The sequence below is a fragment of the Pagrus pagrus genome (assembly GCF_965226575.1).
Source record: "Pagrus pagrus genome assembly, chromosome: 20".
NCBI classification, from domain to species: Eukaryota; Metazoa; Chordata; class Actinopteri; order Spariformes; family Sparidae; genus Pagrus; species Pagrus pagrus.
Window position 1 is genome coordinate 18,821,629 of NC_140207.1, and position 15,058 is coordinate 18,836,686.

Here is a 15,058-nt window from a genome sequence, read left to right on the forward strand (position 1 = left end):
TGAGGAAATAATTAATGTAGCCTACCCCATTTATGATATATAAACTGTTATATGCATGGGGAAAAGTGATATGGGAAAGTATATGAAAACACACACACACACACACACACAGAATTACTACAGAGAAGCCTGTGAATCACATGGGGGTAAAAATCATCAACCATTGGGCCTTAAAACCTAGTGGTGGCAAGATGTAAATGTCCCAACACTGACACTTGCATCACACTTCCTGATCTCCCTGATACAAATCAGAAGAGCTTCCTGAATTTGGTCTGTAACTCAGTGTACACCTAACCTGCCACCATGTCTTTCCTGGACACTCTGCGACAGTGGGACAAGGCTGTAACTTGTGTTGACAGACAGGATATGCCAGAAGCACTCAGGATTTTCCTGTCTATCGAAGAGCCAAACTCCAAAATTTGTTTTGACATTGGCTGTCTCCATCTTCTTAACCAAGATCTGGATGCTGCTGAAAAGGTATGACCCTTGTTGGTGAAAGGCAAACTAAAATATTGCATATAAACATCTTTGTGTAATAGTACTCATCGAAAAGTAAAATCTTGTTTAGATGTAGCTGATAAATCTCAGGCAAAATGCTGTGATATTTTACAGCCCCAAAGTGCAAGTCACGCAGAAAGAAGAAGTTGAGTTTACTGTTTCTCCTTTCCTCTAGAGGAAGTTACTCTATGCTCTTGTGTTTCTCAGGCGTTTGATTACAGCATACGCAAGGATGAGCATTTGGCTGTTGCCTTCTTTCAAAGAGGAATCACATTTTACAGAAAGCAGAGGTAAGACACAACATCTTAATAAAATGACCACATTTACTTTTCACATTCACATCACATTGTGATTTTAAAACAACTGTGTACTAGATACACTGTGTGTTTATTATTATAAAATTGCAATCTTAATCACTATTTTCTTATTTTTTACCATTTGTGTGGTGTATTACATGCAAAAATGACTAACTGGATTATTTATATTCAAAGGTATGAGGAGAGTTTAGCGGATTTCCAGCATGCCTTCAAAGCACTAAGAGGCAACCAGCTGATAGATTACAAAGCACTTGGTCTCAGATACAAATTATACGCATGTGAGGTAAGTATTTCAAAGCCTCCAATAGGTTTTTATAAATTCTTGTTAAGCCTCCTTATTTTGTGATTTACAATCATCAGACTACTTATGACTGCTCTACATCCTGCAGTTCAGAGGTGCAGAGTACATTAATTCTGAAATTACAATGTTGATGTAAGTCATTCCTCCCAGGTACGCTTTGAGTTAAGTCAGAAAGTAATTGTAGATCCAGTGTTTAGGCATTCGGTGAGGAGGGTTAATTTTATTTAATTTTGTACCTTTTGTGCAAATTCTTGGGAAACTGTTGATGCTGAGTGGTTATTAGCCAGTTTCGGCCAACTCAGCTGTGGTATAGGCTTGATTGCAGGGCGGAGCTAACCCTACATGAAAGGAGCAACCAGTAATCTGCTGTTCAAAACAAGACAAGGTATCCTTGATAAATAGCAGCTACTATGCTCAGACGAGGGCTTGAAAGTTGTTTCTATTTTTTCTTTTCATTCTTACTTTATCCACGGTGATATGTTGTGGTTTCTTTCTTGTGACAAATGTACTTATTGTAAGTCCCTTCGGACAAAATCGTCTGTTAAATGTAAATATTGTCACTCCTTCTTCTTATGGAGACTCAGCCATTGTTTTCAGTTCTGTGGTCTGCATGAGTGATTAAGTGACAAGTTTCTAATCAATATTTTCCTGCCACAGGTTCTCCACAATATGGCCCTGGCTCAGGCTCAGTTGGGTAACTGGGAAAAGGCCCAGGAAAACCTTGTGAAGGCACTTGACTACAAGACAGAGGCCAAGCTCAATAGCCTCGACAGAGCCCTGCAATCCACCCTGGTCAGTTAAAATGTCATCACCATTATCTAAGTCCTGAAGCACGTAACAAAAACTTGATATTTAAGCTACCAAAAATGTATTCAGTTTATTATATCTCTCTATCTCATCTAAGTGTTTAGCCTTTCTTCTAACAAAATCTTTGTCAGAGTGGATCAGACTAAATCTTATCAACTTGGGTGGGATGGCAGCTATTTCGAGCAAGGTGTTGCACCAATGCAAAACTCTGTTGTATAAGGCTTCATAATGAAGCATTGCCTCACATTGACTAGCAAGTAGGCGATTATTAATTACAGCTCAATAAAAAACAGTCTATAGTCAAATAACAATACAAAAATATCAGTGAGAATCAAGGATTGGGCATGGAAAGTGCTATTTGTTTGCAGTTCTATAGCTCAAAATGATACTGTGTTTGTAAGCAAAGGTGTTCACAATTAAATTACAATTTACTCTCATGTTAGAAATGCTTGACAAACACTAATATCCCTTGTGATGCAATTTCAGAAACAGAAACCTTTCAAACCAGTCGAGTACCCCTCAAAAGTGCTATTTAAACCAAATAAGCACTATGTTGCTGAGCTGGAGAAGAAGGACTACCTGGGTAAAGCGAAGGTAAGACTATCTGATGACACACCTTTTGTTGGTACTGAATTTTTCATATGCACCCCATTCTGAGTATAGCTCAGTAAAATGTAAATGTTTTGTCTTTAGGCTGTTCTTGTTTTTTCAACAGCCAATTAATTTAATTATTTGACATACATAACCATTATATTTTCTGTTATCTTCAGGTTGTTGCCTCAGTCATTCCTCAGGATGCATTCTCTGGATTTGCCCCATTACAGCCACAGGTGACATATGGGCTCTTATTCAGGAATAAAAAAATCAATACAATCAGATGTATATAAAAAATTATCATTACATCAAGAATATATTATATGGAAGATTTTAAAAACTTAAGAGGCACTAAATTATTCACAATCCTTCCGCAATATTGACCGTGATGCCAGGAAACATTGATGTATCACAAGCTGCATTGTATGTTGGCATATTTTCTGCCTTATAACTTACATAGTAACTGTTTACTAAAAGACCATTGGTTCTTTTTCTTTCAGCCATTTTCAAACTGTTTACAGCACTACTGATTAATTGCTTTGTGTTTTCTATCTAACAGGTCAAAGATGGCCCGACTTGTCCAAAAGAACCTGAGGTCCTAAGGTAGAACACTAACTTTGAAGCAGTGAAACTCGGTTCTCTCTAAAAAACACAATGTATTAAGTTATTATTATTATCCATAAATGTATTTATTTGTAAATTGCCATGATACTTGGTAAGATTTTGTGATAATGATGGATTTCCACCTACACATGGACATGTAAAATGAAAAAAAATCAGCTCCTAGCATAGAAAGGCAACTGAAAACAGGGGGGGGCATCAAGCAAATCTATTAAATGTTCAGCTTTTTGTAAGAGGGAAATGTTAAATCACTGTGCAATATGAGAGCAGGATAGGAATGCATGATTACACAGCAATAACCAGCATGTGTCGTGATGCCATGTGGATGTTTCCCATCTTCACAGGGCTCTAGAAGGAGAACCACACACTGTCCTGTTTGAGTTTGTTCCTGAGACCAGTGATGAGTTGGCTGTAGTGCCGGGCAACATTGTGTTTGTGCTGCAGAAGGGAGCTGACAACTGGGCATCTGTGATCTTCAATGAAAGAGTAAGAGCACAATGTGCAGAACCTGTACATCTGCAACCTGCATACTAATGGCATATAAAACTATTATTTATGTCATGTTAAGAGAATTCATATAATGTCACTGAGTGTTCATCATTGTGTCAATTATAGAGAGGACTTGTACCTTACAATTACCTGGAACGATTGGAGATCTCCTTGGCCTCTAAACAGAATGAGGTTAGTTGACTTTATTACATTTTCCAGGTATACTCTCCAGGTTTCTAAAATAACCCTCGATAAAATGAAGTGTTTGCTCAAGGTTTGTAGTATGTTGCTATTATATCTTTGTTTTCCTGTATTCTAAATTACATTATTTGGATTCACCATGTACAGGGAATATCTAGGCCTCCAAATCGAGCACCACCGACCAGACCTGAAAGGAAACAAGGTAGACTTAACTGACGGTTTAAGCAAACTATGACTAAAATAACTACAGGCATCTTTCTCTGATTGGTGTTAAATACCAGGACATTTGACCAGCTCTACCCAAGAGCAAGTATTTGCAAATAATATATGACCCATTTTAACAAAACTTTTATGTAATAAAGGTCTCCGTCGTGATGACAGCAGTGGAAACACACAAGTAATGGTATGCTCGTTCCTGCCCATGAATACACACTCTCTAAATGAACCGTCATGTGAAGTGTTTTAAGGTGGATTTTATTTGATTTCTGTAATGACGTTATTCCACTATGTCCTTTCATTAATGCCAGGATGCAGAGTCTACTGACAATTCTCTTATTGTCAAAGTCCGATTCACATTCACCTTTGCTGTCTCAGTACCATCTGGATCTCCCTATGAGGTACTGATTGAAAAAATCAGTAATAAACTGAATCTCCCTTCTACAGCAATCATCTTGAGGTACAGTACACATTTAAACATTTCCACTTTAATCGGTATATTGTGTTACTGGCAGAGTTTCAACTCAGTCCTTTTGTTTTTAGTTTGACCTCTGAGGTAACAGGACAAACTGTAATCAATGCCAACACAGACATGGAAAGTGTGTGGACTTGTGCCAGTGGCAGGCACATTACCTTGTGGTGTGACACAAAAGAGGTAAGTGGCGTTTTATGTTGCTGTGCATGCGGACCTTACAAAATACTTTATACTTCAAAATAATTCTATCTTCTATTCATATATTTTGGTTGATATCGCAGTTTCGTAATATGGGTATTGGGATGATAGCAATATTTATGAATAAAACCTACTACTTTTAAAATCTTCATGATCCAGAGTATCAAGTATTCCCTGAGAATTAAATTTCTGTCAGGGTTGGAAAGCAATATCGACATGATTGAAACTCTGACCAAACTTCCAGGGGAAAAAAGGGACTGGAACACAGATTGATTTTCAGCCTTTAATTGTGGAAACATGTTGTGACACTACTAATGTCTTCTTTAGAGTCAAACAGAATAATACAGATGTGTTTCTTCCTCAATCACGGTGGTGCTGCAGTCCAGTCAAACTGTAGTACACCACTACGCAATAGACAGACATGATTTCAAGGTAATTGAGCAGAAAATTATTAATTTGTGTTTTTAGGAAACTGATGGAAAGCCACAGAGCAAGATTCACTTTGTGGCTCTTCATTCCTACGAGTCATCAAATCCAGAGGATCTCAATTTTCATCAAGGCGATACGATCACATTGCTCTCTAGAGGTGAGACTCCATTCATTTGGCCAGACATATCCCAAATCTTTAGAAATACTGTTTTTTCCAAGATTGATGATTCTAATTCACATTTTCCCCTTTTCTTTAGTTAACCAGGATTGGTTGGAGGGGCAGTGTAACGGGAATACTGGTATATTCCCTGCATCCTTTGTGGAAGATGTTCCTGTCAATGACCAGTAATTTAAGTTAAGAAATGTAATGAGAAACAATATTAAAGCCAGTGATATAATGAAGTGGCCACAGCAGAAAAGTGGTCCGGTTCTCCCTACCAAAACCTTTTAATAAATGAATGAAATCTGATTCATCACAGCCTACAGATTCTTTATGAATATTATTGAAACATTTTTGTTTTTGACATTATCACAATACCTTTTTATAGTCAAGTGTATTAAGTTATAATAAGACAAAATCATAGGTGACATTCTGTGACACAGTGAGAAATGAAAAAAAATGATAACTATTACTACTTACAGTTTCCAGCAATTACAAATAGTATACAGAGATAATCAAATTCTCTGTTGGGAGTTCTGTAAATGTGTTTAATTATCATGAAGATCATCCTTCCTCTTCATAGGCAATAGCTATGCCTTTCCTGCCCTTTCCTGCCTTTACCACAGGTGTCTCTCCCAATTTCTGCTCTAAGCCACGCCAACTTCTTTCTGCCAGGAAAGATGCTGTAAAAAAAAAAGCAGAACTTTGTAGTGTGATACAAAACATTTATAGTGTTTATGCCAGACTATATTGACTGAAGTGTTTTTTGTTGTTTTTGCGAAATGCTCACATTGCACAAGGTGTAACAATTACTGTATGTGTGAGAAATTCTACAATAAACTTATGGCTGTATGAAAATTAGAGCAAACAGCATCTTATTCACTACATACCAGCTGAGTTAGTGGCTACAGTCATCGTCTGGTTCCTGAGGACCACGGAGGAGCCACACGAGGACTCTGCAGGCTCACTGATCAACAGATTTTTGCTCCGCAGAGCTCCTGTGATTAATGACATGTCAGTCTCGTCGCCATCCTCCTGCTGATCAGACAACGGCACATGACTCTGTCCACCTGGTGCAAATTTGAGACGGATAGAAAAAATTAGACATAGAAAGACTTTAATAGCCTTCATTAGGCTACTTGTGATAAAAAAAATAATAGGCTCAACATGTTTGAGTATGAGAGATATAGACCTGTATTCATATTAGGGACTGTATGAAATTAATCTTTATTTCACTTTGCAATATTTTTAGTCTTTTCTTCGGACCTTTCCCTTTACTTAGAAAAAAATGCAATACCCGCCCCTTAATATCGCAAACCATAGTACATAGTAGATTTGGTACAAATCTTTAACCATTAACTAAAAGAAGAGAAGTATAAAGATTTTTGTATGGTGCAATCAACTTTAATATATATTAATGGAGGAATAATATTCACTGTAGCCACCAATGCGCATGTTAGAAGCCAAATAAGATTTTTTAAATCTACTGCAAACCCAGCCATCTCTATTCTTGAATTCCACCAACATAATAGGCTGCATGAATGATAATATAAGCAAACTTTGCAGAACTGTTGGTTCTGGTAACACCTTTAAAATACTATGAAGAATCACATTTATTTGGTGTTTCTCAAAACTGATCAGTTGGTCCGATCAGCTAGTTAATTGTGATGGGAAGAAAAAAAGGCCAGCTACAGAGAGTGAATTGTCCTCCGCACATGGCTAAGTGCAACTTTATGACCCACTGCTCACACTAAAGCTATCATTTGCAACTATTTGATCCTTTTTTAAAATCAATCCTACAAGGAGAGTCTGAAATATACATTTTGGGTGAGATTAAATCAAAACAGTTCACCCCCACCCTGCACCACCACCCCCTTATATTTTTTAATTCAGTCCCTTAACATAAAAAAGTTGACAAGAGATTATTTAGGAATTTATGATGTGGGTAAGTCCCAATCTGACCTGGCAGGAGCTGTCGAAAGTCTGTGACATATTCCTCTGACCACTCCCTCTTCTTGTTGCAGGCCACCTCCATCTCAAACGGTGTTACTACAGGTTTGTAGAACTCACTTGAGTCCAGCAGTGAGTTCTCGGGACATGCAATCAACACAAAAATGTCAATTTCCAGAAAGTTTGCTAGTTTGGGCACGTTCAGTTTCCCCATGGCGAACATGTAGCTCTTCTTGCCAGCTCGGCTGATTGTCTCCTTCAACTGCTGGATGATGGTGAGGTAGTCGGCCATCATGAGTGTGCCGACCAGGATACCAACCACATTGGCATCTTTGGCCCTTTCTATTGCGTAATATCGCTTCATCAGTGTACGGTTGATACTTATCGACTCAGTCCTCCCGATCATGGTGATTGGGTCAAAAGAACAAAATGTGCAGCGATTCCAAGTCATCATGAAGTTTCTCAGGGTGGCTCCCTCTTGACCTACATAGAACATACTGTAATCCATGATGCTTAAACCGCTTTTCAAGGAGAACTGTCTTCCAAACTGACAGACAACCTGGTTGTCGTCCTGGTTTGAGGGACAGGTGTCATCATGTTTTCTTTTAATCCAGCCATGACTGTAACACTGCTCCCCTTCGACAACAAGTTCTGAGCAGACTAGGTTCGGATACTCTGGCGAAAGGAGGGTCTGAAGATCCTCTGAAAAAATAAAACAGAAAGACATGTTCAGTCAGTGACAGGAAATCATTAACAAGCCTTTGATAAAGAAAGATTTCAATAGGTAAGATTTCAATACTCTTAACTGAGGGTGTGGTTAATTTGACTGAGGATCCTGATAGTCAAATTAACTAGAACAGTAATATGTATCTTCATTCATAATTTTAATGAAGAATTACATCTTGTGATTTGAAAGATGACAGCTCAAATAAACATGAATATCTACCCAATACAATGGCGTACATATATAATGATCTAATCCTCTTTCATACTTAAAGATAGAAGAGCATGCAGTAGGGCTATGTAAAAGAACTTACCGATGGCATGAATATAGTTGACATCATAGAGGAGGATGATGTGACTCTGTGTGTCAGGGTAGAGTTCTCTGAAGGCAGACGTGCACTTTTCAAGATCCATCGGTCGCTTCTCAAAGACGTACATCAAGGGCAGCCTTTTAGACGGGCTGAGGCAGGCGCTGCCATAGTGCACAATGCAGTCGGCTCCGACGTGCTCTGCTGCGACTTCATCCACACAGCAACTGCTCGAGAGAATTTAACAAAAATTGTAAATGTCACTAATGGACAGCTTGGCTCAGGTCCTGTTTTGTTTTAGCCTTATATAAGCCTATAAGCCACTGAATTTCAGCATATTATCACACAAGACGATGATAAATAAGTCAACTAAGTAAATAACTTACCAAATCAGTGTCACAAAAGCTATTCTCAATTCAAGATATCACATTCTGGATCCAAATTTCGAAGTTAACACGTGAAGCATACAAATGGCTGTGGAATATGTCAGTAAAGGTACCACTGAGCACTGCTTTTACACATCACTTTGCATGAGAAACACAAGCACTAAAAATGGCATGGCATGCGTGTATCATTCCATGAAATCAGGCTTTTCTCTGTTGAATCTGGTGTTTTTTACCTGCCATAGGACGTATCTCCCAAAATGAACGGCTTGGCATTGCTGTTTCTCTCGATCTCCACTGCTACTGCAACTGAATCCACCAGCAGCTCATCAGGAAACTGGAGGGCAACCTGTGAACGTTCACCATTTTAGACACACTCTTCTTAAACGTGCGTCAGGCATTCCTGCACATGATTTAACCTCAATTGCTTAAATGAGCAGCTTTATTCAAAGAGTTGTTTTTAAACAAGCACGTTTTCCTTTCATGCTTTTGTATACCAATGGATGGACTGAATGTTTGTATGACTACAAGTAAAAAAAAAGCCCTCACCTTTTGAAATTGACGTTCAGAGATGAATTCACAAGTCTTCTTAATCTGATACAACTCTTCAAGTTTTTCCAGAGGGGTGTTTGTCTTCACTGTTACGTCCACCACACGCTGAATTACCGTTTCCGAGCTGCTGCTGAATGCATCAGCCATTATTGCGTAGAAAACACTCAACAGTGCCTACAAAATAAGATTAGCTATGGTTTAGCATATCACCCGGTGAGTAAACAATAAGCGAATAAAACAAATTAGTAACATATCCGACATCCTTAAATTAGCGTAGCCGCGCTACCATAACGTTGACGTTACCTTACCTAAGTTAGCTTAGCCGCTAGCTGATTGACTACAAGAAATCTTTGTTTAAAGCTTCGGTAGTTACAAATTATATTTTACAAGTTATTACGTTATATACTTGCATCACAACATATCTGTAGACTTACAATTCAATGTCATGCGAGTTCCTGTTAAGAGATAAACGCTTCTTTGACAGCTACACACGTGTGACAGCAGTACACTGTTCCCCACAACAGTCGCTAGGGCAAATACTTCCGGCTCAAAGGCTTTTCAAAATAAAAGCAAGGGTGACTCATGAATGTCTTATATTATTGCATTATTTACCTTAAGACAAATATTTCTCATCAACTCGCCGTGACATCATTAAAAACTATTGCTTTCACTACTAAAACTAACATTTCCAGATCACTGTTATGATGCACACGTTTTAATCATTCAAGCATTATCATTATATTTTGCAGCCCAGAGGAGATCCAGTAGTTAATCAATATGACTTGTTTGTAAGACTTTTGCATATTGATGTGAACATTTCCCAACAACAGTAACATCAAATATTTCCCAACACAATAAATAGAGAGAGACACTTTGTTTGTTGGCACAAAGTTTGCATTGGTTGGCAATTCAATTTATTTCAGTTAATCAATCATGTTACAACACAAAGCAGAAAGATAGATACAAGTTACTTCTGTGATAATATAGTGGAGTAGTCATGAGTCACACTGACCCATCCTTCTTTTAATCATCTCTTCAATATCAACACCTTGATATATACACAAATAAATACATTTAAAAACAAGTTTTACTTCAGTTTCAAATAGCATTATCTGAATTAGAGGTCAGTATTTAAATCGCCTGCACATTTCTTTATACAGAGTTTCTTTAGGGGAAGGTCAATTCCCATCTGTCCAAAACGCTTCTTCAGCTATGTTTCCGGCAGATACTCGATAACCATGGCAGCTAAAAAATAAAATGACTGGCCTCAGCCCTGAGCGTCAAAATTTCATTATTTCAAAAAACTTCTAGCAGTGATCAGTTAGCAGAGGCTTTCTTCTAAAAGTCATACTTCAGAACAAAAGATAACGATTGCACCAAAAAAATCCAAACTGTCGGACATGAAAGTGACTTGTCTTTGACTGTTGTTAGATTTAGAGGATTCATTGAAGGTTCAAGTGTTACCAGTGGTTATAAATATGAAATCATACTCATTGTCCTTCTTACATCCAAATACGATAGAAACCCAAGACCACAGTGAGACAGGTGAACACTGAACCTAAAAGAGAGAAAAACGTAGGTCAATCATTAATATACCGGACTTATTATTTCATTTATCATCAGCTAAGTGTTTGGCAACTACTTTTGAATAGTATAGTATAGTATATAGTATATTTGAAAATCCAGTTTCTTCTCCAGGCTATGAATGCTTATTCTACCCGTGCCATGTCCTACCTGCGAGGTATTTTATAGTATCCAGCTTATGGGACTCTAACATGGTTTTCAAACCGGCCACTTCAGTGTCTATCTTCATGTTGGTCTGAGTTAAATGACGCTCTTGCTCTGCAGTCTGTAAAAAAGGCAATTAGACACAGTCAGACATTAAAGATCTATAAGTCTCACCAAAGACCTACCAGATATTTGTAACACACAGTGTAATAGCTTCAAAGCAATCAGTTACAGCCATTATTAGAAGTTTATGACTGGTACTGTATTGCGCTTCTTGTTGTACTTTAATAAAGCATATTTAATGTAACGAGCAGTATAATGATACGACTATCATGTTCATCTAAAAGAACACTTGTTACACCTATACCTGACACTATCTACTGTTTCACAGTTTATTCTGTGATTGTACATTATGTAGACTATCATAGGTGTAGGTGTACTGCACAAATACAAACCATTTCCATAATATCAGTTCGTGTTTCTAGAAGCTTCTTCTCATGCTCTGCTTTCTGAAAATGACAAATTATGTTTTATTTAGAGAAAGCAACACAAGTCAAGACCTGTCAGGTTCACATTTCATGTAGTCTTCCTGTCCCACCGGTCTATAGAACAATACATTTCAAACATCACTGATCTGCTAGGATCAAGACTGCATTATTCTTGTCATTCAGCATGTTTACATACTGGCAGCTGCAATAATAGAGTGTTGCATTCAATGAGAAACAGGGTTGGTAAAAGATATAATTTCAAAACAATATGTTTCAACAATAAGTCATCAGTAATTTAAAGCAAATTTAAGTCAACATGAAAAAAGACCAAATTAAATCCATTTAATTTCCTCAAACACTTACCAATTCTTTTACACGGCTTTTCTCCAAATTCATGTCCAAAATAGTGTCTGAGCGCACTTTATTCATGATATCCTGCAACGGAGATACACAAATAAATCTATATCATTCAATCACAAATCTAAATAATTACTTATATCATGAAAACTTGGACGTTAACTGATTTGAGTAAATAGGAATAACTTACAGCCAGTTGGACCTTGAGCTGCAATAACTGGGTCTTGAGTTTCTGGGAGAAATATAAAAAATATTGAAACTCTTTAGTAATATGAATCAAAAACAGAACAACATGAATGTGAATTCAGGGACCATGGACACTTACCTCGCTCTCTGCCAGTAAAGCAGAGAACTCGCTCTTCTCAAGGATTATCATGTCTTTCTTTACAGCTGCTATTTGAGACATCACACGCTGCAGCATGATCTCCTGCCAGAATCAAATAAACATTACAAAAGTTAATAAGAAAAACTTTTTTTAACAATATAGCATAGAAGTTGTTGAACATCCTGTGGAGGAAAATTAAATAAAGTGATCCTTGATTGATCCTCTGCTCACATTGCAATATCAGTCTCAACACTGTATAAATCCTGAGCTTCACTCAGCACAATTAGTACAAGAATCCTCAAATCACACTACATCAAACTCAAACGTATGATCATATTATTGTTGATTAGTTCAACGCACTGCTATTGAAATGCTTTGACATGTTCAATGAATGTGCAGTGGAGGATAAACACAAAGTGACCTTTACGAGACTAGAGGCACAGCCTTCAGGTGATACACAGAGAAGAAACAAACAGGTGCTGACATAGTGCTTACAGTAAATGTATAAGATCCTCACCTGCTGCACTTTGGTTACCATTTCAGCATAGATGACATCCATGTTAGAGTTTGTCATCCTTACCAGTATTTTAACCAACACCTCAGCTTGCTGAGTAGTGAAGCCTGTTCATGGAAAATCATTATTTAATAGAAAACAACAGCGTCTTAACAAAGCAGAGTGATATTGTTTATTGGTACTTGTTGAAGTAACAAAAGAAGCCAAACCATTTTCCTCAAAGAGTCGTACCACCGCGTGTGTATCAAAAAAACGCTTCCCGCCTTCAGACTTTGGAATTGGGTCCAGATCATACTGGAGGGCTCTAATGGACGTACTCAGATCTGAAACCATTAAGGACAAGAGATTAAACATTACCTGGAAATGTACTTTTCCCTTCCTTTCTTATTTTGAAATATACACTGTAATTCATTGCATATTTTAACACAATTTTCCATATTTATGTAGCTTTTGTCTTCAAACTTGTGTGAAGACACAGCATTTAATATAAATGGCACATTCTCTACATATGCTGTCAGCAATTGCTTAAATATTATATATTTGTAAACATAAATCTTTATGCCACAACATATATGCACATATTAAATAATCAAAGTAAAAATGTTCATATAATGTATATTTGTGAATAATGTTTCTAACTGTAAACATTTCTGCTTTACATGTAGCTAATACTCTTTCAAACTGTACATATTGTATTCATGTATGGGTTATATGTTTACTTACAAATAGTAATTATCTTTCATATTATGGCGCTCATGTTTATAATAACTTATATATACTTGTATAGCCCTTACTTGATATTTAGCATTAATAAGAGCTGCAAAAGAAACTCCAGCAGTGTTCAATACAGATACAGTACAATGTTTCAGTCATGGACCTTTATTGGGCACATTACAGGATTTAAAACTCGTACAAATAGTTTAAAGGACAAAGTATTAGTTTACTCGTATATGAAGGAACTGATGGTTGTGCAAGTAAACAGCTGTTTTACGATGCATATTTCATGTAACTTTTAATGTTATTATTTTTCTATAATGCTATACTATGGTTTCCACCAGTCACTTCCTTTGCTGTTGAAACAAACTAAACAATGTTTTTTTCCCCCTGTCATAAAGGTGCACCATGTAAGAATTGATCATCTGTTGAATTCATACTGCAGCATATCACCTGAGTAACTTCTACCTGCTGCTAACTGAAGCTCTTCGCTCCGTTGTGTTCTGGACAATTCAAAGGTGGAAAACTAAAACTTCTGAAATAATGTCCATTACAACAACAATAATCAGGATAAGCGTGTGGGTAAAGAAAGGTTGAACCAAATTCAAAAAGGTCAACTATATAAACAACTTATAGATAGTTAACTACATAAAACATTGAAATTCAAAAAAACAACAATAACCCTATGGTGGCAACACACCTGGAAGAATGGGAGGCCATGTTTTGTGAATACAGTGTGAGATGTGGGCAAAGGTTTCTATTGAAAACATTTAGCATCAGGGTCTGGTTTCATTTAACACCAAGCGCAGAGGTACAAAGAACTGTATTAGTGAGCAGATGTTGGGATCAACAACCACTGAATTCAACAGCTGACGAATTAATTGATCAATGGCAGAGATATAAGAAAGCCCTAAATTAAGAGTTTCTGAAGAGGACTTTTATTTTGACATTCATAAAAGAGACACATCAAATGACCTCATGCAGACAGTTACTGTGTATGACAGCTCATTTCTGATGGATTAAGATTGTCACCAGACTCCAGAGAGCACACACCTGTTTTCACAAGAAATAATTACCTTTCACTTGTGACACAAAGGAGCTGCGTCACTGCATTCATGCACACACTGGGGCTAAAAGTGGTTATTTGACGTTTGTCATGAAACTAGATGCCATATTAGTTAGGAGACCATAAGACGTTACCTCTTGCGTACACCTGTGTCACTGCAGACAGATGCTTAGGCTTTAAGTTTAGTCCAGGAGCTTGTCTCCTTCTCCACTGCGGCTTAAAGTCGTTGAAGGGTGTAGTGAAGAAGATACACCGGACACACGCGTGATTAAAAGAGAGGTCATACCACCTTTCTCCATGGCTGACTCGAAAAACTTTCAATCGCGAATGACACTGTTTAGGCACCATTGTTACAGCAGCAGCTGTACTTCAGTCTGGTGAAATCCTGACAATGTTACCGCGGCGGCATAGCAACTTTTCACCCAGTCTCTGCCCCCGCCCGACCATCAAGTTTGACACAATGAACAAAGAGGCACGGACTGAAACGTGACACTCACAAACTTCCGGTTTTATATTTCAAAATAAAGCTTACCTGTGTCACAACTGCTCATGCAGTAGGCTACCTACTTCTCAGATTTTGTACTTAAGTAAAAGTAGTAATGCCACAGAGTGGAAATACTTTGTTACTAGTAAGAGCCTTGCAT

At 37.5% G+C, this 15,058-nt stretch overlaps 3 protein-coding genes across 6 annotated transcripts in view; 1 reads left to right on the forward strand and 2 right to left on the reverse strand.

The window, feature by feature from the left end:
• ncf2 (neutrophil cytosolic factor 2) overlaps positions 1-5,536 on the forward strand; it is a 19,803-nt gene extending 14,267 nt beyond the window's left edge. For 2 of the 4 annotated variants that reach the window (XM_084340920.1, XM_084340921.1), the window contains exons 2-15: positions 360-477; positions 706-788; positions 990-1,098; positions 1,774-1,908; positions 2,410-2,517; positions 2,694-2,753; positions 3,077-3,120; positions 3,483-3,624; positions 3,754-3,819; positions 3,976-4,030; positions 4,191-4,231; positions 4,356-4,504; positions 4,588-4,699; positions 5,186-5,493. In XM_084340920.1, the coding sequence (XP_084197046.1) occupies positions 360-477; positions 706-788; positions 990-1,098; positions 1,774-1,908; positions 2,410-2,517; positions 2,694-2,753; positions 3,077-3,120; positions 3,483-3,624; positions 3,754-3,819; positions 3,976-4,030; positions 4,191-4,231; positions 4,356-4,504; positions 4,588-4,699; positions 5,186-5,407 (1,444 nt within the window). In that variant the 3' untranslated portion in view covers positions 5,408-5,493. Of the gene's footprint in view, positions 1-254; positions 478-705; positions 789-989; positions 1,099-1,773; positions 1,909-2,409; positions 2,518-2,693; positions 2,754-3,076; positions 3,121-3,482; positions 3,625-3,753; positions 3,820-3,975; positions 4,031-4,190; positions 4,232-4,355; positions 4,505-4,587; positions 4,700-5,185 lie in introns of those variants that run through there. The other 2 variants (XM_084340919.1, XM_084340918.1) reach the window with 2 other exon arrangements.
• Positions 5,507-9,754, reverse strand: dph2 (diphthamide biosynthesis 2). Its single transcript, XM_084340923.1, has 7 exons — positions 9,657-9,754; positions 9,220-9,396; positions 8,907-9,019; positions 8,294-8,514; positions 7,269-7,958; positions 6,197-6,376; positions 5,507-5,989 (listed from the first exon to the last, which is right to left on the reverse strand). Exons 2-7 carry the CDS (start codon positions 9,367-9,369, stop codon positions 5,871-5,873), a joined length of 1,473 nt encoding a protein of 490 aa, XP_084197049.1. The 5' UTR covers positions 9,370-9,396; positions 9,657-9,754; the 3' UTR covers positions 5,507-5,870.
• A 350-nt stretch (positions 9,755-10,104) lies between these two features.
• On the reverse strand, positions 10,105-14,871 carry mcur1 (mitochondrial calcium uniporter regulator 1). Its single transcript, XM_084340507.1, has 9 exons — positions 14,549-14,871; positions 12,844-12,957; positions 12,638-12,741; positions 12,121-12,222; positions 11,986-12,027; positions 11,802-11,873; positions 11,406-11,459; positions 10,957-11,071; positions 10,105-10,780 (listed from the first exon to the last, which is right to left on the reverse strand). The coding sequence occupies exons 1-9, from the start codon at positions 14,760-14,762 to the stop codon at positions 10,725-10,727; spliced, it is 873 nt and encodes a 290-aa protein (XP_084196633.1). The 5' UTR covers positions 14,763-14,871; the 3' UTR covers positions 10,105-10,724.
• Positions 14,872-15,058: the final 187 nt, after the last annotated feature.